At 38.5% G+C, this 22332-nt stretch overlaps 1 protein-coding gene across 6 annotated transcripts in view; it reads left to right on the forward strand.

Moving 5' to 3' along the window:
* Positions 1-22332, forward strand: part of Nmd3 (NMD3 ribosome export adaptor) — a 62622-nt gene that overhangs the window by 32421 nt on the left and 7869 nt on the right. Inside the window, exons 2-11 of one of the 6 annotated variants that reach the window (XM_063281803.1) lie at positions 4657-4793; positions 5131-5184; positions 6916-7050; positions 8834-8930; positions 11845-11925; positions 12966-13094; positions 13574-13664; positions 17749-17827; positions 18013-18109; positions 22042-22159. In XM_063281803.1, the coding sequence (XP_063137873.1) occupies positions 5141-5184; positions 6916-7050; positions 8834-8930; positions 11845-11925; positions 12966-13094; positions 13574-13664; positions 17749-17827; positions 18013-18109; positions 22042-22159 (871 nt within the window). In that variant the 5' untranslated portion in view covers positions 4657-4793; positions 5131-5140. Of the gene's footprint in view, positions 1-4343; positions 4845-5130; positions 5185-6915; positions 7051-8833; positions 8931-11844; positions 11926-12965; positions 13095-13573; positions 13665-17748; positions 17828-18012; positions 18110-22041; positions 22160-22332 lie in introns of those variants that run through there. The other 5 variants (XM_063281802.1, XM_039102292.2, NM_001107682.2 and 2 more) reach the window with 5 other exon arrangements.

The following is a 22332-nucleotide window of genomic DNA, read 5'->3' on the forward strand; positions in this document are numbered from 1 at the left end:
CACCCATCATCCATTAAGAAAATGCTGCAAATATAACCCAGCTGAAAAACACCAAGCCTCGGATTAAAAATCTGCTAGGTTCAGATGAAAATATGCAATGTTTGGCTGAAGAAATGGCTCTGTAATTAAGAGTGATTGCCTTTCTTCCAGGGGACCTAAGTTTCATTATCAGCCCATGGGAGGGGGCTCACAATTGTCTCTACCTCCAGTTCCAGGGACATTTGACACCCTCTTCTAGCCTCAGAGTCTTTATTCTTTTTTTAAAGTTTATTTACAGTGTACTCATGTACACTGGACTATCTTCAGTCAAGCACACCAGAAGAGAGCATCTGATCCCAGATGGTTGTGAGCCACCATGTGGTTGCTGGGAATTGAACTCACGACCTCTGTTAGAGCAATCAGTGTTCTTGACCACTGAGCCATATCTCCAGCCCTAGAGTCTTTAACCACATTATACTGTTGCAGCTCCCATTACAAAATACATAATATGCAAGATTCAATCTAAAACGTTTGCTTCCTTTTTTTCTTGGACAAAGAGCACCTTTTTACATGTTATTAACTGATTTTTTTCCCTAGAAGATAAATGTGAAGAATGTTAGGTCTGGCCGAGGAAGTACCTGTTGGACTGTGAAGGCAGCATCCTGCCAAAATTCTGCAAATATCCTCTTGTTTTCAAGGGATGTCTGGCATCCTTGTTCAGCAAATCTCCTTCATCTCCTCTTTTGGTTTAGCCATATTTTGTAACATAATGTTGAATACAGCTGCTCCATGTTGAGTCATTTCTTAATGTCAGAAGGTTTTCTTCCGGGCCATTAAAACATTTACAAAAACTAGAGAGCAATCAGTATTAACACTGTATCATAGGGGGAGCTTGAAATATTAAATTGTTAAATTGAATTTAACTTCCCCAATCTATCGGCAATACTCTCCAACAATCCATTGCCAGATATTGCAAACCGATGATGCTATCTGACCGTAATTTCAGTACTTCCTGAGTTACCATGAGCTAATAAATGTTCTCTCCCCTAATCCCAAGGGAGCAAAGGCCTCACTGCAATGCACAGAACCGAGCCCCATTCCAATCACATCTTACTGAGAACTCTTTGTTGGTGAACAACTTGATCAACTAAGGTAACCACAGCCGATTCTAAATCAGCGGTTTCAGCATGTAGCATACCACCTATATGTCTTTGGATGCTTCATAATTTTTCTGAATCCGAATGCTATTCTACAGTATAAGGTACATTTTGAAGGTGTGGACGCAGGGCTATCCAGCAGTTGCAGCTGCTGCAGTAAAGGCAACAACTTCCAACACAAAGGCAATCGTGACTCCAGCCATTCTTTAATCCTTTTCTTCACTTGATCCAATATCACAAAGCGTAGACATGGGAGGGGATGCTTCCCAGGCACGAGCCGTCTCTGCAGGAATCCAAACACCAATCTGGGTTTAAAGTACATAAATGCTCTGAAGCTCGAATTAGCGGGTACAAGAACGATTGGAATAAGACACATAACCTTCAGATTGGTTCTGAGCAGTTTTGGCAATCGTAGACAAAGAAGGAAGACAAACAGATGCCATGGTATTGTGAGATACATGATTTTAAAACTTTTGGTGGATTCTTCGCGAATCTCATACCATGCACTCCAATCCCACTCACGTCCCTGTCCCCTTCATATCTGCCCTCCGTTCTTGCACCACTCCTCAAGAGAAAACAAAACAAAATAAACAATAAACAAAATAGAAAAATGCAAAATGAAGTAAAGTAAAAGGCGTCTCACTGTGGAAACGGCAGTGTGCTATGATTTGTCACACACTTCTTTGTTTGCAAATGGTCTTTGCAATGAGGCATTGGTCTAGTTCAAGGCATCCGGCTTCTGTTACACTATCAATACTGGATCCTTTCTGGGACTCCTCTCGGATATGCGGTTGTTGCCCAGAGTCGTGGAGGACCTGCAGCTTTAGATTGGCAGGACTGGCCCCTTTGTGTGCTCCAGCAGTTCATAGATGGGGTAGAGGCTGGGGTGGGCCAACTTAAAACCCTGGATCTGAGTCTAGGTAGAAGCTCAATTGGTTTACCCACCAATTCTCCTGCACCCATGCCATTAGGGCCAGCTCTCCTGCTTTGCCCAGGTGAGGGACAGTGGGCAAGTGGCAGGGCCAGCTTTCCCATTCTTCAACTGATTCTCCCATGCCTATACCACAAGGGCCAGCTCCACTGTGCTGCCTCGGCAGGGGTGGGGGCCACTATCCCAAGTGCTGTAGATGGGGAGGGGTGGGGCCAGCTCTTCAGCTCTCCTGTCCTTGGGGCCAGCTCTCTCATGCTGTCCAGGCAAGAGGCAGGGCCTGGTCTCTTGTTTGTAGCAGTTGGCAAATATGAACTATCCCTTAGATGTAACTTTCAAATATGAACTTCGTGGCCAATCCAAAAAGGAAATCCTCCCACTTCTATTTGATAAGATGAATTCAAATTTAAGCCCTCTTCACTGGGGGAACAAAGAACCTCTAGTGTCATAGAGTCCTGAAGTCCAATGAAAGTCACGAGTCTAAACTAGAATAGTGCGATCTCCCAGATGCATCCCTCTTAAAGCAGGGTTAATTAGAAAAGTTCTCTGTCTCATTTACCTGAGTAGTGGCGATGGTTGGCAGGAGTGCGGGAGCCTGCAGAAGATAGACGCATCCCCTTGGAGCTGTAGTTATAAGCCATGCTAAGTTGTTAATATGAGTGCTGGGCACTGAACTCTAGCCTTCTGCAAGAGTAGAATGGACTCTTAACCACTGAGCCATCTCTACAGACCACTTCACTCTCTTTATGTGGGTGCTGGGTATCCAAACTCAGATCCTCATACCTGCATGGCAAGCACCCTACCGGTCCAGCCATCTCCCCGCCCTCCAATTCTAAGGATTCTGTTGGAGTTCTTAGGTCTCTCATGTATAGAATCATATCATCTGCAAATAAGAATATTTCAATTTCTCCCTTTCTTATTTGTATTGCCTTTTTTATTTCTCTTGTCTTACAGCCCTAGCTAAAACTCCCAACACTATATTAAAAGTGGAGAACATAAACAACCTTGTCTGTTTTAGTAGAAATTAGGCGTATCTTTAAAAAAGTAACTATAATTTATATTGTAGTTAAATTTCAATGTTTATTGTAAGTGTTTTATAAAACACATATGATTTTTATGGAGCTGGAAAGGTAGCTCAGCAGTTAAGAACATCAGCTACTCCTTCATAGGACCAGAGTTTGGTTCTCAGCCTCTGTGTTGGGCAGCTTAAAACCGCCTGAAACTCCAGCTCCAGGGCATCTGACATCCTCTTCTGGCCCCCCTCTGCACCTGCACACATATGGCGTACACTCACTCACAAAGACACACTTAAATATAAATAAAAATACACCTAAGCAATTTCCGTTCGTTTTTTTGTGTAATTTGAGATCCTGTTGAGCTCACATATTAGTTCTAGAAACTGTTCTTGGGATTTCCAACATAAACAAAAATGCCATTTGCCTTTGGAGGCAGCTTCGTTTTCTTTTCTTATTTAAATTTTATGTACATACTTTTAATTTCTTTTTCTTGTCTTATTGCAGTGGACTGGACTCCTATCGTGCTACGAGTAGCGGAGTACATATTTTTACTTCTAATTTTAGGGGAAGTATAGGTTGTAACTATTTTTTATTAAATTAGGGACACTTTCCTCTGTTCATATATTTTAAATTTTATAGTTATATATTATAAACTATATCTTATAGTTTTATATATAATATATGTAATATTAGTTTTATATTTTGTCAAATGCTCTTCTGTGTTAGTTGATATGATTGTGTGTGATTTTAGCCTCTCAAGTCCATCAATGAAGTTAATGTGTTGATTCTTTAATACTGATAATATCAATCCAGCTGGGCCCTCCCCCATCACTAATTAAGAAAATGCCCTATGGGTTTGCTTATAGCTCCATCTTATGGGAGCATTTTCTTAACTGAGGCTCCTTCCTCTCTGATGACTCCATAGATAAAAAAACGTCTACACTGGGGCTTGAGAGATGGCTCAGAGTTTAAGAACACTTGTGCTTACAAGACATGGCTTCAGTTCCCAGCACCCACAAGGTGGCTCACAACCAAGCTGCTGCCTTCAACACTCAAACCTAACAATTCTTAGAAATGTTCTTCCTTTTGACATAGATGCTGTTATTTCTGTTTCATTTATTTTGTGAATCCACTTCTGAGAAAAACTATGTCCGGATTATTTCTTTAAGAATAATAATTTAATTTAACGAAAAACGTTTTATTTTTCGCTTACCATTAAAATAAGTACAGTGTCTGCAATATAGTAGAAAGTTTTCAGTTTTTCTTTTTTCTTTTTATCAATTGTTTAGTATTCGATATTCCTAGGTTGTCCATGGTGACATTTATAGTGGCCATTTATTTTTAGAAGGGTCCATCTATTTTATGTATATGAATGTTTTGTCTGCATGAACATATATGTACTAAGTTTGTGGCTGGCTGGTACCTTTTAACTAGTGAGTGTGCCATCTCTCCAAGAGCTGAGCAGAGCATTTTAAAGGTATGGGGCGGTGAAACGGGTGGGCTAAGCACAGAAATAAAGCCACTATTCAGAGCCTGATCGGCTCACCCTGCCTCAAGTATCTCGCTCCCTCCCTAGAGCCCGCCCATTTCTGCACGCTTGTCCTTTGACTCCGCCCACCCACCTCCTTCACCTACACCCTTCAACACGCGGGATTTCCGGTCTTCCTATCGCGAGATCTCCCTGGTGGTGGTGTGGCGCTGTGGGAACTGAAGGTGCGTCCCGGCCAGCAGGTTGCCGGCTGTTCGTGTCTTTTGCCCTGTCACGTAAGTGCTGGTAGGCTCTCGGGGGAGATCCGGCTCCTGCGCCAGCAGTGGCCAGAGCGGGGAGCGGGTCCGCACTGTACCTAGGCCGCGAGCTGCCCGCGTGGGCGCTAGTGCGTGGGTGCAGGGCAGAGGCCGGCTGCACGCGGGGAGGCGACGCTGAGGCGGGCGGAAGGGCGGCGCGGGGCGGTGGCTCACGGACCCGGGTCTTGCGTGTCGGACGCCTGCCTCTGATGCTCAGGAGACTCGACCTGATCATAGTCTCTCTGCTCCTTCCTCCCCTTAATAGGCCCCGAACCATGGAGTACATGACAGAATCTGTTGACCGCAGCCCGGGACACATGTGAGTTGCGAGCCCTCCTTGAGCCTTTAATGTTTCCGGATCGTAAAAAACTTACTGAGAACAATTGGGAAAAACTGTTAAGTCTTGATCCCGTAGGAAGTGTCATCCAAGAATGGTTCTTACCAGACGTCCTTCTAGAGAGACACGGCTCCATGTAGTCCACAAGTGGACATGTTAGTTTGTCCCTCAGGTCCTCTGTCATACTAGCCACACGGTGCTCAGTGCCCCTGTGCAGCTAGTGGCTACCACTGGGAGATCATTACAGTTTTCTTTGGGCAACCGTGGGTCACAGTGACAGAGGTTCACAGACTTTTCGTTCACAGATTTTTGAAATCTACTTTCTATGGACTCCTGTTAAGTAGGCCTGGAATCCACTCTGTAGCCAAAGCTGACCTTGAGGGCCTGTTCCTTCAGCCTTAGCCTCCCAAGTGCTGCAATTGTGTCAAACCTGCTTCACAAAAACTTTCTGCCTCCAGTGCACCGGAGTTATACTCCTGTAGTCGTAGAGCATCAGGAGGCATAGATGCTCTTCTGGTCCTGTATTTTAGTCTATGTTTCTTTTTAAAACTAATTTTTTAACATAAAATGCTGGGCTTCATTATGTTTTCATGTGTATATGAGGGTCCATATGTTTAACATTGTACAGTGTTCAAATTTACCCTACCACTGTCCTGCCCTATTTCCCCTACCCTTCACTGACCTCTTTCCTTTCCTTAATAATCTCCTCTCTGTTTTCATGTTATGCGTACATTTTCCTTTACTGTCCATTGTGGGTCCTAGTAAATGGGACCTTCACATTGTACAGCTAGTGCGCAGAACGAAAAGGGCACCAACTAGCCCAGTCTGATGTGTCCTAAGACTGAGGAGAAACTGATCTTACATATACTGTTTGTTTCTTTTGGTGGTTTCTTTTTGCTTTTGAGACAGTCTTACCATGATAAGTCTGGCTTTCCAGAAACTCGTAGAGGTCTGCCTGCCTCTGCCTCCCAAGTGCTGAGTAAAGAGAGATCTGCACTGTCACGCACACCTGGCTGTCTTACATACTGTTGAAATGGAATGCACTTTAGTTTTTTTGCTATCGATGTTTTACTATTTGCATTGCTAATTATTTTTCTTAGTTTTCCAGTTTTAAAGAAGGGATGATGAGGGGCTAGAACATTCTTATCATTCCGTGAAGTTCATTTGCATGGCAAAGTTGCACAGTGCTATGTTTAAGCATTTTCAGAATTTGTAGCCCTTTGATTTTTGCTGATGTTCCAGGGTTCTTCACTCTGTCTTTACAGTTGCCTTTTTCTGCCTTTTTTTCCTCTTTGAGACAGGATCTCATGAATCTCTGGCTGGCTTGGGACTCACATATCTATGTGATTCCTGATAGTTAAGAGGAAATAGATTTCCTTTCACACTCAGCTTGTCTTTTAAAAACAAACAAACAAACAAACAAACAAGCTAGTATATTTTATGTGTGTGCTTGAGTGTGTATGTGTGTGTACCAAGTGCATGCAGAAGGCCATGGAGATGAGAAGAGGGGTAGATTCTCCTGGAACTGGAGTTAGGGATGGTTGTGAGCTGGAAATTGACCCCTGTTTGCATGAGGTGGAAGTGCTTTTACCCATTGACCGCCCCCTCCTTTAAACAGTAGAATCTTGTAGGTTTTGGTTTGGTAGGTTTTTTTTCTTTACTACTAAATTTATAAAATCTAACTGGAAAAAAATTATGCTTTATTTTCTCAAGCTTGTGCTGTGAATGTGGTGTCCCAATTAGTCCAAATCCTGCCAATATTTGTGTGGCCTGTTTACGAAGTAAAGTTGACATCAGCCAAGGTGTTCCAAAGCAGGTCTCCATTTCTTTCTGCAAACAATGTCAAAGGTACGGTACATTACTTGCTTAGCTTCCTTCAGTGGTCTTCATACAGAGAGCCTCTGTGGCATGCTGAGACTACAGCGAAGTACACAGAGTGAAACATGGGCTGTTGAGATTTAAGTTTTACCTGGTTGATGTTATTAGGGATTTAATAATTTGCAGTTTCATACTGTGCTTTCTACTGTCCTACTAATCTGGTAAGGATAGTAAAGTATTTGTATAAGGAAGTGTATATACTGACTCTGACAGTGGAAGATGCCTTGGAAGAGCTGATGTTTCATTCCTTGTTGAGTTTCATTTCTTTCGTTGTTGGCATAAGCCATTTACATCTATCAATATGTCTATTGAGAGACATAAGCTTTGCCAATGACTATAAAAATTATATGCTTGTGGCTTCCCAGATAGGTTTAGAACTTGCTTTGTGAATGTGGAGATTGTGGACCTGTGTAAGAATTCAAAATGTATTTTCCCAAATCTTTGTGCATATATATAAGCCCATGAATTTAGTGCACTATTTTAGGGAGTTTATACTGTGTGAGTCTGGTAAGTATGAGGCTTTTGGTTGTTACAAATATTTATTATTAAATAAATGGTGGGGTTTAAAAAGTATTAGAAAAAGAAGCAGGATTTCTAATATTTTTTGAATCTCCTATCAACTAGTTTTCTGTTATGCTTGAGTTTCACTTTTCTGATGAGAATTAAGGGTTTTTATTAGATGATAAATAGTATTTGAAACACTCTTTGAAAATACTTACAAATGGTTTTTATTGAACAAGAAAATCGAAACAAAATCAGAGCATGTAGCCATTTAATAACTATGTCAAGAAAGCATTTACATAAATCACGTGAAAGTATTTAACGAGCATCATTAACTGCGTGTACTAGACCTTGGAAGACTGGGTTAAAAAATTCTTAATTTATAGAAAGGATTTCTATTTTACTTTAATGAGGTTTAGTTAATTTAGTTTTTTTCAAGACAAAATTTCTCTATAGCCCTGGATATCCTGGATCTTGCTCTGTAGACCAGGCTGGCCTGGAACTCAGAGTTTGTCTCAGCTTCCCAAGTGCCGGGATTAAAGGTGTGTACCACCATGCTTGGTTTACTGAGGCTTATTTTGAAAACTTGTGTTTTTCAGCTTAAAAATTGAAATGAAACTTGATGACTAAATTTTTGATATACAGTTCTGTGTGTACTAATTTTCTGGTTTTGTGTGAGAAAAACATTTCTCAAACATTTTAGAAGTATAAAATAATTTTAGTGTTATTGAGATAATTCTTACCTTCAAAGAAATTTTGGAAATATTGCCATCTTTAGTGGAATTTTTTTAAAAAAATAAGTCTTTAATTATGTATGTGTAGCTATGTGTACATTTAGTGTCCCTGAAGGCCAGAGTTACAGAATCCCCTTAGAGCTAGAGTTACAGACATTGTGAGCTGCCTGACAATGAGTGCTAGGAACCCAACTTGAGTCCTCTTAACTACTGAGCCATCTCTCAAGCCTTCTCTACTGGAATATTCTACGTATTTATTTATGTAGAACACTTCGGTATTTACTTTGTATGTATGTGCACTTTGCATATGGTGGTCACAGGACATACTAGTTTTGAACTAGAGACAGTGGTCTCATGGGATTTTAATCTCTTTGGGTTAAAGCTCTAGAGTAGCCTTGAGTATTACTCCTGTTTAATAATCAGCATCATTTATGCCTATCAATGAAAATTGCTGGTTTTTTTTTTTTTTTTTTTTTTTTCTGAAAAGTGGCAGGCTTTAGAATGTTATCTTCTTTCAGATATTTTCAGCCACCAGCATCATGGGTACAGTGTGCTTTAGAATCCAGGGAACTTCTTGCTTTGTGTTTGAAAAAAATTAAAGCTCCTCTGAGTAAGGTAGGTCAATAGTTAAAATTGCTATACTTTTTCACTGAAACACTTATTTTCAGAAAATCCTTTGCTGTGGGTTTTGCTTTGTTATGGGTGACTGTTGTTTGTTTTTTCTCTTACGTTCTTTTCCATTTGTTTTTTTTTGGGGCTGGAAATTGAACCAAAGGTCTTTGCTATAAATTTTCAGATACTCTACCACTGAGCCATTTTAATATACAAAGACACACACTCTTAATTTTTATATTGACCTTTGTTAAGCAGTAGTATTTTTATTTTATTAGAAAAATTTGTTGATATTTTTAAATTTTATTGTTGTGGATGCTTTGTCTGCATATATGCCTGTGTGCAGTGGCAGAAGAGGGCGTTTGGTCTCCTGGAACTGGAGTTAGAGATGATTGTGATCTGATTTGTGGGTGCTGGAACTCAAACTTGGGCTCCTAGAAGAACAGCAAGTGCTCTTACCCTCTGAGCCATCTCTCCAGCCCAGGAGTATTATTTTTAAGTTCTGAAATCTTTCAAGTTATTGATCATCTGGCCCTTGGATTTCTAATTGCCTGGAGGGAAGCAGTGCAGTCGGTCAGGATGGCTAGAGAGGGAAAGGAATGCTCCATTGATTTTTTTTTTTTTTAAACAGTTCTATTGTAAGTAGAGAACATAGTAAGAGGATTTTAGGATTTTAGAATGTTAAATAGATACAGAAGAGACTGAAAACTATATGGAAATAGGACTGTAGGAAATGAGAGGGAGACTGAGGTATCTGGAATGAAGGGTGAAGGACTCTATAAAGTTGGCAATTGCTTCTCTAAGAGCTAGTGTGCCGAGCCTGTTAGGAATTCCGGAGTGGACGTCAGGGTGTTGACATCCTGCAGACGGTTCGAGGCTCTAGGAGAGTAGGCAGACGTCCTCAGTGCTCTGTACATCTGTACATTCCCAGCTAACTCCTGCTCACACTAACTGGGGCCGTGGGGTCGGGGGTAGGGAAGGGTGCTTAGGAACTGCTTATGATTCTGACTTAATTTCTTAACTACTGCAATTTGGTGTAGCTCGCTCAGTCATATTGAGTGGGTTTTATTCTTGAGTACTGCATCTTCCTTGGCTAGTCTTGTTCTCACCAGATAGTATTTGATACAAATATAGTCTGTTTGTTCACACTTTTCAATCTGATATTTAACAGATTTTTCTGTGTACCTCCAGACCAGTATCATACTATCTACGTATGTATGTCATAGATGCCAGGAAGAGCTTCTTCCATTTAATCTGTTGCTAATAAATTATATTACCTAGCTACTTTAGCTAGATACTTGGGTATTGTACCAGTGTATATTCTCTTCCTCTTTTTACTACATAGGTATTCAAATTAGAATTAACCTTTTTTCTTTTTTCTTTTTTTTTTTCTTTTTTTCGGAGCTGGGCACTGAACCCATGGCCTTGAGCTCGCTAGGCAAGCGCTCTACCACTGAGCTAAATCCCCAATCCTAGAATTAACCTTTTAAGTAGCTCTTGCCTTGCTTATTTCTGGTTCCTCTTAGTTCGGGTTCCTACTTTGATTATTACAAAGCCTCCATTCTTGTTCTCGGTCTCTTTGTTAAAGCTTTCACTCTAGCCTTACTGCATTAAGTTTAGTGTATCAAGAATAGCAAGCTGTTTTTAGTTCCTGATCTAGCAGTATTGCAATTATGTAGTCAGTACGTCAACATTTCCCAAAAGAATGTTCAGCCCCCTACCCATAGACGGGGTTTCTCTGTGTAACCCTGAAACTCATTCTGTAATCTTTTGCCTGCATGTATGTCTGTGTGAAAGTGTCAGATCCCCCGGTTTTGGAGTTACTGACAAACAGAAGTGAGCTAGGGATTGAACCCAGGTCCTCAGAAAGAACAGCCAGTGCTTGTATCCACTGAGCTATTTTTCTGTCCTCTAAATGTCCATTCTTAAAAGGAAAAAATAAATAAAGAAGCCACAGACTAATGTAGAAAGGTATTAACTTGAACAGAAGCTTTTTGTCTGTGTGGTTTTTCTTTTGGGCAGTAAAGACACGGGTTCATTTTATGAAAATGTATATTCTGTTTGAAAAGCAGTCTTTTTTTCTTTAAATAATTTTTTCCCTCTAAAAACTACTCTTAATTCCTGCTTGAATCACTAGTACAGTCATTGGGTTGCCTTTTCATTTGCTGCTATTGTTGCCATGAATTTAGTGATTTATAGTGATGAATTGTAATGATGTTAATCACCTGTCCTTTCAAAGATCTTATGGTCTGTTTATTTTTTTCCTTTATTACATCCTGACAAATTTTCCTCCTTTTGTTCCTCCCAATCCCTGCCACCTCCCTTTTTTCCCCAATCCACTCCTCCTCCATTTCCTTTCAGAAAAGAGCAGGCTTCCCATGGATGTCATCAGAATAGAATAGAATAACAAGATACAGTAATAATAGGCACAGACTCCATCAAGGCTGGGCAAAGTAACCCAGTAGGAAAAGGGTCTCAAGAATAGGCAGAAAGGCTAGAGACACTTCATAATCCCACCTTAGTTCCACAGAAACATCAGGCTGACAACCATAAGATAGATGTATGCAGAGGACCTAGTGCAGACCCATGCAGGCTCCATGATAGCTGCTTGAGTCTGTGTGAGCCCTTGTGAGCCTGCGTAGTTGATTCTGTGGGCCATGCTCTCCTGGTTTCTTCCATTCCTCTGGCTCTTCCTGCCCCTTTTCCAAGGGGTTCCCTGAGCTCCAAGACAGGGACCCAGTGGATCTCCAATTTTGGCTTGCTCTCTGCCTAATATTTGGCTGTGGGTCTCTGCATCTAGTCTCATTAACTGCTGGTGGAAACCTCTCTAATGTGAGTCAGTTTATTAATGAGATATTTAGTCAATTTTCCATCCCGCAAGTGGGGCTTACCTTTCTTTTTCCCTCTATTATTAAAGGTTCGGCTTGTTGACGCAGGCTTTGTTTGGACTGAGCCTCATTCCAAGAGACTTAAAGTTAAATTGACAATTCAGAAAGAGGTAAGCTGTTCATTTTTTCTAAACATGGGTACAGTGCAAGTAGTGAGAATGAGGGACTAGTGTTAAATTATTTTATGGACTAAATGGCTAAAAAGGAAGAATAAAATCTTAACCTTAGTCTTTTGTTATCTTTTGGTCATCTGACACGATTAGGTAACTAGTAGCTACAGTTGCTCAGAATTAGTGTGTTCAGTAGTTTCTTTAAGTTTTGTTTTTGTTTAAGGTAGGTTCTCACTAGGTAGTTCTTGGTGGCCTAGAGCTTACTTAGTAGGCTAAGCTGGTTTCGAACTCAGAGAGATCCTCCTGCCTTTACATCTGAGTGCTGGCATAAAGGTGGTATTCACCATCATGCTTAACCCTTGTTTGTTTTTTTTATTACCCATTCTTCTTTCTCTTCACCCATTTATATTCTTCTAAAAGTGAACTCTGTGTGTCACATAGACATACATGTATACATACACATCATATACAGATGTATACAACTTAAAAAATTGTTTTTAGATTTAGTTCTCAAACTCAGTAGATAGTTGAGAGTGATTTTGAATTTTTGATAATCCTGCTTCTACTTCCCAAGTGTTAGAATTATAGGTGTGTGGGAGCATGCCTGGTTATATGTGGTGGTGGGAATCAAATCCAAAGCTTCAAGCATGAGAGACAAGCACTGTGCAATCAAACCACATTCCTATGCCACATTATTAAAAGAATATGTTCACAACCACTTTTTCATGAGGTAGACTTAAAAAGGTCCTCTAATCATTGGAATTCCACGAGTGTGCCTTTCTTAAAACAGTGTAGACTCTGGGGGACATGGCTCGGTACAGTGCTTGATCAACATGCATGAGGTCCCATATTTAATCCTTGGTTATGCTCTTCCCACCCCCTTCCCCAATTATGTAGTACAACTTAGTTTTATAATTTGACTTTTACTTATTGATGTTCTTAATGTATTTATAAAGCATTTTAAATTACTTTTTTTATGAAAGAAAATATTAACTGTTGAACAACCAGGAGTGATGGAGTGCAATCCCTTTCTTTTCCAGGTGATGAATGGTGCTATCCTGCAGCAAGTGTTTGTGGTGGATTATGTTGTTCAGTCCCAAATGTGTGGAGACTGCCATAGAGTAGAAGCTAAGGATTTCTGGAAGGCTGTGATCCAAGTCAGGCAGAAGGTACTGAAAACAGATGAATGAATCCCGAATCTTGAATTTTATCACTGTCCATTTTCTTTTTTTTTTTTTTTTTTAAGATTTTGTTTATTTCATGTATATGAATACACTGTAGCTGTCTTCAGACACACCAGAAGAGGGCATCGGATCCCTGTTACAGATGGTTGTGAGCCACCATGTGGTTGCTGGGATTTGAACTCAGGACCTCTGGAAGAGCAGTCAGTGCTCTTAACCGCTGAGCCATCTCTCCAGCCCCACTGTCCATTTTCAAGAGCCGATAAATCTTCTCAGTTCCCTAAGTCCTTTAGGGTCTTGGAATATTAAACTTTAGAACTACATTAAAACTATCTTATGTTTTAGTTAATTTTTAAAGGATTTTTTGTTTGAAGAATCAGTGTGTTATATCAGTAGATGATATATATATATTTATACTATACTAGTGCTTTTTCGGCATGTAATTTATTGATTTTATGGATATTTAGACTCTGCACAAGAAAACATTCTACTATCTGGAACAGTTAATTCTGAAATATGGAATGCATCAGAATACTCTGCGTATCAAGGAGATTCATGGTGAGTTCAAATTTAAAAGAATCTGAAACAGCATCAACATTTTCTTTTAATTATTCAAAATTATCTTTCTCAGAAGTTGAAATGGTTGCAAAAATTCTTTAAAAAATTCATACAAATGTGTGTGTAAGGTGAAAGCAACTTTAATTTCCTGTCTGCACTGTCCACTGAGTGACTGTATAACCAGCTACTCTGACCTCTGTTGGCTGACGTAAACTCACATGCCGTTAGTGCAGTGCAGATCTAGAACTGTCCCGTGTCTTCCCTACACTCTTCCGCCTCTGCCCTTGATGTTCTTCTATCCCACTTCACTTACTAAGCGTTTAGTTTATGATAAACTTCATTCTTTGTGCTTGGACTAGAATGATACACTAATATTAATTCTTGCTTTCTATGTGTTGCTTATTTTGATAAATAATAAGCCAAATGACTCCATTAATGTGTTGTAAAATACTACAAGAAATTCATCAGAACCTTGTTTCATATGGGGAAAATTACTCTAATTAGAAATACTGTTTCTTTGTATCTTATATACCGAGTATTGTGATAAATAGAATTCATTTTGAAGTCAGTAAATAAAGAGGAATGAACAAATAGTGAATATCTGAATAGAATTTTAAAACTTGAAAATGTCATAATGGCTTATAAGTTTTGCCTCATTTTCTGTCTTTTGCTTTGTGGTAGGACTTGGCATGCAGGCTTTGCATGACTGCCACTGAGTGACACTACAGACCAGTAGCAGTCACTGTAGATGCAGCATATCTATATATGTTTGATAGGGAAATTAATAACTTAGAATACAAGTATTTTAAAGCAAACACAAGACCTGCTAACAGTAGGTTTTGGATGTTGCTTGTTACTGTTAGATGAGTTGTTTTCCTAAGTCACATTTTAAAATACAGATTTACTGGTGGTGACTGTCCTTGAAGAAATGACCAAATTCCTTAAATGAGAAAAGTAGTTATTGGAGAAATTTATGCCTCTAGGTTGAGTGTATTACTGGTAGGCATGGGGTTGTCTCCATCATGAAAGATAGCTTAGTAATGTCTTGTGTATTAGTTTGTTTATTGGCTAATACCCAGGCAAAAGTGTGTTGATAAAGAAACTAAGCTGGGTGGTCCTGCATGCCTGTAGTCTTGACACTTGGGGGTTGGAGGCAGGAGGAACAAGCATTTGAAGGTCATCCTCTGTATAAGCAACATATGTCTGCGCAACATAAGAGTCTGTTTTGTGAAAGAAAAAAAAGAAGTATGAGACAGGGAACACATTTGTATTCTAGCTAAAGACCATGGTAGAAATTATTCCCACAGAATGCTTTGTTGTCAGAAGACTGGGTACATTTTAAAATTACTGCCAAACCCCAACACTGCAGGTATAAAAACCCTTCTTTCAACTAAAGTCTGTTTTCTTTACTAATTTAGTTGTACTTTTGTAACTCAAACAAAAATAATAATTGGAGCTGGAGAGATGACTCAGCAGGTAAGAGCTGGTGGTTCTTTTAGAGGACTGAGTTTGGTTGCAAACCCTTGTTTTCAGTGGTTCAAAATCCACCTGTAATTACAAGCTCCAGGGAGTCTAATGCTTTCTTTATCCTATTGGTACCTTACATACCTGTGCGCATGTGTGCGCGCGCACACACACACACACAAATAGAAACAAAGGGTGTATTTAAGAATCTAAAAATTCAAAGTATGTGTAAATAAACAGACCCTCCTGTACTTTGCCTTTATCCATGTGCCATCTCTAAAGATAATGTAATTCCTTAAAACAAAATATACTCTGAAAGTTCTAAGTAGTTGTCCTCATGTAGTGTTTCATTACTTTGATTTTTCTTTAACACATTTGGAAAAATTACCAATAATGCATATAGTTCCATTTAATTATTTTTAATTGCTGTCTGATAGTCCTTAGTCACTGGATATATAAATTGATTTATAATTGATATCAATTTGAATGGACTTCTAGTTATTTTTTACCCAGAATAGCATTGAATAATTATTCATATGTTCGTCTTTGTGCATGTATAATAGTTTTTCTTGGGAATTGATTGAATTGGAATGACTGCACAAAGAGAATCCAAATATAAATTTTGATGTCCCACAACAGTGCAAGTATACTTTCCCAGCACTAGTAAGCTTTCATTTGTCTAGATGTTTGCTGGTAATGGTTAAGAGAGTTACAAAGTTTGTCTTTTATTTTTCTTCAGTGTTATTAACTGTGCTTTTGAAGAACTTGTCCATTAAGCTATTTAGTTAGGCACTTCCTAGGCATAAGTCATTTCATTTCTTTTTAAGACATTGATCTCTTTCACATAGTTCTCCTATTTAATAATAATTTTTCATTACATTTATTTATGTATTTTTGTTTGTTCGGCCATATGCCATACTGTGGAATTTAGGAAACATCTGTCATCTTCAGGCATCTTTTGACCTCTGTCTTTGAGGCTATACTTATAGGTAGAAGTGCTGAGTTATATGGAATATTTATATTGATGGTTATGTTTGAGAAACCATATTTTCAAATGGCTGTGGTCTTTATATTCCTGACAGAAGTGTTGAAAGGTCCCAGATTCTGTCCTTTAATTGCTTGTTTATAGACATTGTAGAGGGGAGTCTGTAGTGATATCTTCCTGTGGCTTTTCCATTTCACTAAAGACTAATGATATGAGGCATATTCTACATATAAATTTATTGCCTATGTGATTTGCAGTATTTTCTCCTAGACTGTCTTCCTTTTCTAAATGTTGTTATTTTCTATTGTAAATACTTATTTCTTGTTTTCTTTTAAAATATATTTTCGACATGTATGAATGTCTTGCCTGCATGTATGTAAATGCAACATGTGTGTGTAGTGCCCACAGAGGCCAGAGGAAGACATTAGATGCTTCCTGGAATTGGACAGATGCTCCCTGGAATTAGAGTTACAGAGGGCTGTGAGCTGCCATATTGGTGCTAGAAACTGAACCAAAGTCCTCTGCAAGAGCCTCTTAAACTGCTTAGACATCTCTCCAGCCCCAGTTTTCAAGTTTGATGAGGTTCAGTTGTTGGGTAACAAGTTTTCCCCGGGGCTGGGAGGTGCAACGCATACATCTACTCACCCCAGATAGGGATTCCACTATGGACCAAAAGTTATGTCCACCACCAAAATTCAACTTGTTGAAGCGGTATGTTTTATTGGGGTTACTGACAGGAGTAGAAACTACTCAAAGTCAGCTGCATCACCAAAGCTCTCAACATGTGTGACAGCTCAAAAAGCTGGGAACCAGGACCATACTGTACACACAGGCCACTCAGCAGGTTGAAGAGTGTTCTTTCTAAGTGACTCATCTGGTCTAAACCTCTTCTAGGCACTTAAGGTTACAAAGGTATCCTATGTTTTATGTGCTTTACAATTTTAACTCATAGATCCTCACTCTTGAATTGATGTGAAGTGCCTAAATTCATCTCTTTTGGGACTGAAGAAATTATTCTTTCTCTATTAAAAAATGCCATTAATTGCTAAGTTCTGTTGATTAAATATCATAGCCTATTTCTGCAATCTCAAGTTTGCATGAGCTTATTATTTTATGCTAGTTCCATACTGTCTTAATTTTATGTCTAGAAATGTTAAGTCCTATGAATTTGTTTATTTTCCTTGGTATTGTTATACCTACTATGGGTAAATGAAGTTCTTATTTAGGTCTCATAAGTCCTTAGCAGTAGGTTTGTACTTGAGTGTTCCTTTGTTGATAGTGTTAAATGATTCTGCACTGAGATAGATATTGTTATCAATGACTGCTTTGTTCAGTCTCAGTATGTAATTTTTTCATGCATGTGATTTTAGTCATTTTTCTTGGCAGGTTTCATTTATTTCATTTATTACATAAGGTATTCTTTTTCTCTCTTGGCCTTGAATTTTGTTCTTGTGAATTAGTACGAATCTTGTTTTCATTTGTTAACATTTATTTTATTTGATTTTCATCTGCCTTTTTGCCAAAGAAGTCTTAATTGATATTCCTAAACTGTTTAGGCTATAATATTTTCTAATAGTATTGTGATGTGGTCCTGAAGAGGAAAACTCTTCAGAACTGTTTTTAATATTTTTTTAGATGGTCTGGATTTTTATTATTCTTCAAAACAGCATGCTCAGAAGATGGTGGAGTTTCTTCAGGGTACAGTTCCCTGTAGGTATGTTGTAAACCTAAATTTGTAAGTCCAAGGATATGGGAATAGGAAATATATAGGTCACACCTGTTCTTCAGTTTAGATAACTTACTTTGTTACAATAAAAATTTTAGTATGCACATTTAAACAATCATGAAATATTGAGTAGTCCATTTTATATTCTATTGATAATGTTTTTTTCTTAATAGATACAAATCATCACAAAGATTGATCTCCCAGGATATTCATAGTAACACATACAATTACAAGAGTACTTTTTCTGTGGAAATTGTTCCAATATGCAAGGTACTTCTTTTCATGTAATTAACTCTTATCTATAAGAGAATAATTTATTGGTTATAATTTATTGCTCCTGGTTTCCTATTGGCTGACTAAACAATAATAACTTCTTTCAATGACTTCTGACATGTTTAATTTTGTTAAAGATTCAAAATATATGTTTATAACTATGAATTGGAATGTCCTTTATTTCGGTGTATTATGGTGAAAAGATTGGACTGGTGAGATGGGTCAGTTCTTATAAAGTGCTTGGCATGCTAGCCTGACAAATTAAGTTGGATCCTTTGAACTCATGTTGTTAAAGGAGGAGAGAACCAACTCCATAAAGTTTTCCTCTGATATCAGCATGTACACCTTCATGGACATGCATTTACTTACATACACACACATACACACACACAGAGAGAGAGAGAGAGAGAGAGAGAGAGAGAGAGAGAGAGAGAGAGAGAGAGAGAGAGGGGCAGGCAGACAGATAGACAGACAGACAGACAGACAGACTGTTAAAGGTGGCCAGCTTTGATACCACAGGGTAAACTGAGTTTGGCATCGAGTTGTGGCGTAGGCGATTTGGGTCAATACTGAAAGCATTTGACTCAACTCACCTGGGAAGAAGGGGGCGGCTGCCTATGGCAGCCAGTGTTTAGAGAAAAAGAAAAGGGGGAAATTAAACATAAACACACACAGAGTGGTTGAAGTAAAGGCAGGCTCCAGCATTTTATTTTTTCTCTTAATCTTTTTCATATCCCCCTTTTTTAATGATATTTTTTCTTTTACTCAACATTTTCATCATTTCATTTGAACACATAACAACTATAAAATTGTTGATGATACTCCAACATTCTGCTTATCATACTAGGTATGCATATTTCATTTTGAGCGAGTCACATTTTCTATACTCAGAAGCTTCCTGTGGCTAATACCTGCCATCTTGCTCAACATGTAGATTTTTCAAGAAATCTTCTGAAGGCTGAATATTTGCAAAGGCAAAGAAATATTGTTATTTTTGTTGTGATCTGAGAGCTTGCAGATGCTCTTGGGTGTAGATGAATGGCCAGAAGTAGGAGTGAGTGGTAAGCCTGCTTCATACCCCTTAAGACAAAGTTTTCTGTGTAAGAAAATTACCTCATAACCACAAGTTACACATTATTTTAAAAACAATCACTGCAAAAACATATTTTTTAAAAACAGATTTAAATTGTCACATGAGGAAATTACAACAGGATTGTTGAGTTATGTTTTTTTTTTTGAAGCTTATATCAAACTAAACAGTTCTTGTCTATCTATCTATAAGCTCATTGTAATCCAAAAAGCAGTAATTGTTTTGTCATAGATTAACAAAGTTTAAGCAGGCCAAAGTTTCTTTATGCTATGGAACAGGTCACCTATTTTCGACGTCTTGGTCAGCTAGACTGGCTAATCATCTGTTCTGTGTTCTTACACTCATTCTAGGATTGCTTATTCTTTATTCATAACCTTTCTATTTCATGAACACTCCTAAAACCACAAGACCCAGGGACTCAGGCCCAGCCTAGAGCGGATGCTTTCTTTGCTCATCAACCCTGTCCCACGCCTATTTTTCTCACCTCTACAATTGTGTGCTTGTAGTGCATGAACACTCACTGTGCTCCTTTCTCTAACTCATGCAGCTCTTGCCATTCTGTGAGGAAGAGGCACATTTCAGTCTTGATTCTGACTTTAAACTTTATTAACTATCCTAACTTGCCAAGATTATTTATATTAAGATTAATTTCCTAAAATTACTTATTAGGAATTCCATAAAATCATTAATTCATCTAAACAGCAGTATCTCAAGAACTTTCATCCTCATATTGATCTGCAGGAAACTTGCCCAACAAGTTGCTCTCTCCCAGGAAGTAATCACACCAGGCTACAGGCTGTGAGGGTCCACTCACACCAAGCCAAATAAATGAGGAGTGTGACAGTGACAAACCTGAAGAGCACATTAGTAGCAAGAAGCAGTCCAGGGATGAAGTCTCTAGGGCCATACCTTTCCAGAGTGCACCCATTGTAGCCTAGCAAGTGTCTCCAGGGAGCTCACATGCCCACTGTAGCACACCCTACATGGTACCCACCAACACACACACACACACACACACACACACACACACACACACACACACACACACACACACACTAAATTAGCAAAACCAAGAGTATTGTAAAATCTTATAATCCACTTTTATCAAATATTGGAATCCTATTGAACATATAATATCATGAGCTTTTCACATTATAAGGAATGATAGTTAAAAGTTAGTAAGCCATTTTGGAATATGTGTGGGTAAGAGTTTTGTATATGTAAGAGAAATGTATATGAATCTTAGAAAGTTTAGATAAATGATTTGTCCAAAGTTACATAACCACAAAATCATGAAGCCACTCTTTGTCCCTAGGTCTGTGACTCTAGGTCTGTACCTAGCCTTGAGATTGTTAATACTAAAATAACATAGTACAGTGCCAAGGACAAAAATGACAGCTTAAAATAGGGTTGGCAGGCTTCCTGCAATAGTATTTCTGTTAGTAAATGTTTGTGCTTTCAGTTCATATCTTAAGTGCAGCTGTGAACTCTGCTGTTTACATGGGTAGTGGTGGATGATAACATGAAAACAAATGACACTAGCTGTGTTCTAGCCGAAAGTAGTTATCTGATGACCACCTTTGCCAGTCCTCATTTAAAAACAATAAAAGCCCAGATAATGCACATTTAGGTCTGACAGCATATTTAGACTTTGCATATTAAGTACAATGTAAGGAAGTATAGTATTAAGGCATGTGCACATAATTATGAGTTCCTGCAGATGCTAAACTCCAGGGATGTACAAATCCCTCATAAAATTGTGTAGTATATGTTATAGAATACTTAAACCTAATGTATATGCTATGTAAATGGTTTTTAGTTAATCTGTATTTTTAGGGAAAGCAAAAAGACTACCTGTTTAGTATAGGTGCAGTGCTTAATAAAAAATACTGTGATCCACAGTTGAGTAACCTAATGGGTATGGAGCACCTTGCTATGGAAGGCTGACTACATACGTGTTTGTCTTGGGAGCTCCTGATTCAAAACCAAAAGGTGTTACTGTATAGTCCACTTCAGTGGAAGCCTTGAGTGTGCACAGGTACAGCTTTATGACCAAGATTGTTATTTTTATTTATTTTTTGTTGTTAAGGTCTCGTTCTTAAATCTTTGAAGAATTGGAACTCAGATTCTCTGACTTTGCTTCCCAAGTATGGGATTAGAGGTGTATACCACCATGCCAGCCATTTGTACCTTTCAGTACAGTTAAGAAGCATGCAAGTAACCTTGTTGGGTTGTATAGTAGCTTCCCAGAAAACTGTGGAAGATGTGACGTTTTCAGTCATTAAAATTTGGTCTTTGATTACATACTCAAACATTTAACTATTTAAAGAGAAACTTATTTTCCATTGAAATTCGGTTTTGTGAAGATCAAAAGAAGTCTGTCAGAAGGAGATTTAGGAAGTCACTCATTTCTTAGTGTTATACTGTGATTAGAATATACACTATATTAACATACTGAATGACGTGCAGGTATTCATGTTATAATTAAATTGAAATGAATTTAACAAACACATGGGTGTGGAAGGTTGTTTATAAAAAAGAGTCTTATACACATTACAGGTAAGACAAATGGGCCCATGTTAAGAATGTGTAAAGTGTGTAGAGAAACCGTGAAGCTCTGAGTTGTGATTCTTAATCTGTTGGCCCAAGAATGAAAGATAATGTTGTGGAGCCATGCATGCATCCTATGGGCTGAATCATGAGGCTGGTAATTCTACATACATTCAGACAGACAGTTTGGTTGGGCAAGGAAGATTTTATCAGGTTTATTAATGAGTGTTTATGAGAGGTTGTTAATTTAGAATTAGCCTTATTTTAGATATTATTTCTTTTTGCCTAGGATAATGTTGTCTGTCTGTCACCAAAACTGGCACAGAGCCTTGGAAATATGAACCAGATATGTATTTGTATACGAGTAACTAGTGCCATCCATCTCATAGACCCAAATACCTTACAAGGTAAGGTTTGAAACTAAATTTAGCTTTGGAACAAAATTGTAAGAATTTGGCCTTAGGGTAAACAGTAATCACTCATGGCATTTATGTTGTTTAGTCCCTATCTCTTATTTTTTAAGTGTTTTTTTTGTTTTTGTTTTGACAGTCTCATGTAGCCTAGGCTACCCTTCAATTCT

Source organism: Rattus norvegicus, chromosome 2, assembly GCF_036323735.1.
Source record: "Rattus norvegicus strain BN/NHsdMcwi chromosome 2, GRCr8, whole genome shotgun sequence".
NCBI classification, from domain to species: domain Eukaryota; kingdom Metazoa; phylum Chordata; class Mammalia; order Rodentia; family Muridae; genus Rattus; species Rattus norvegicus.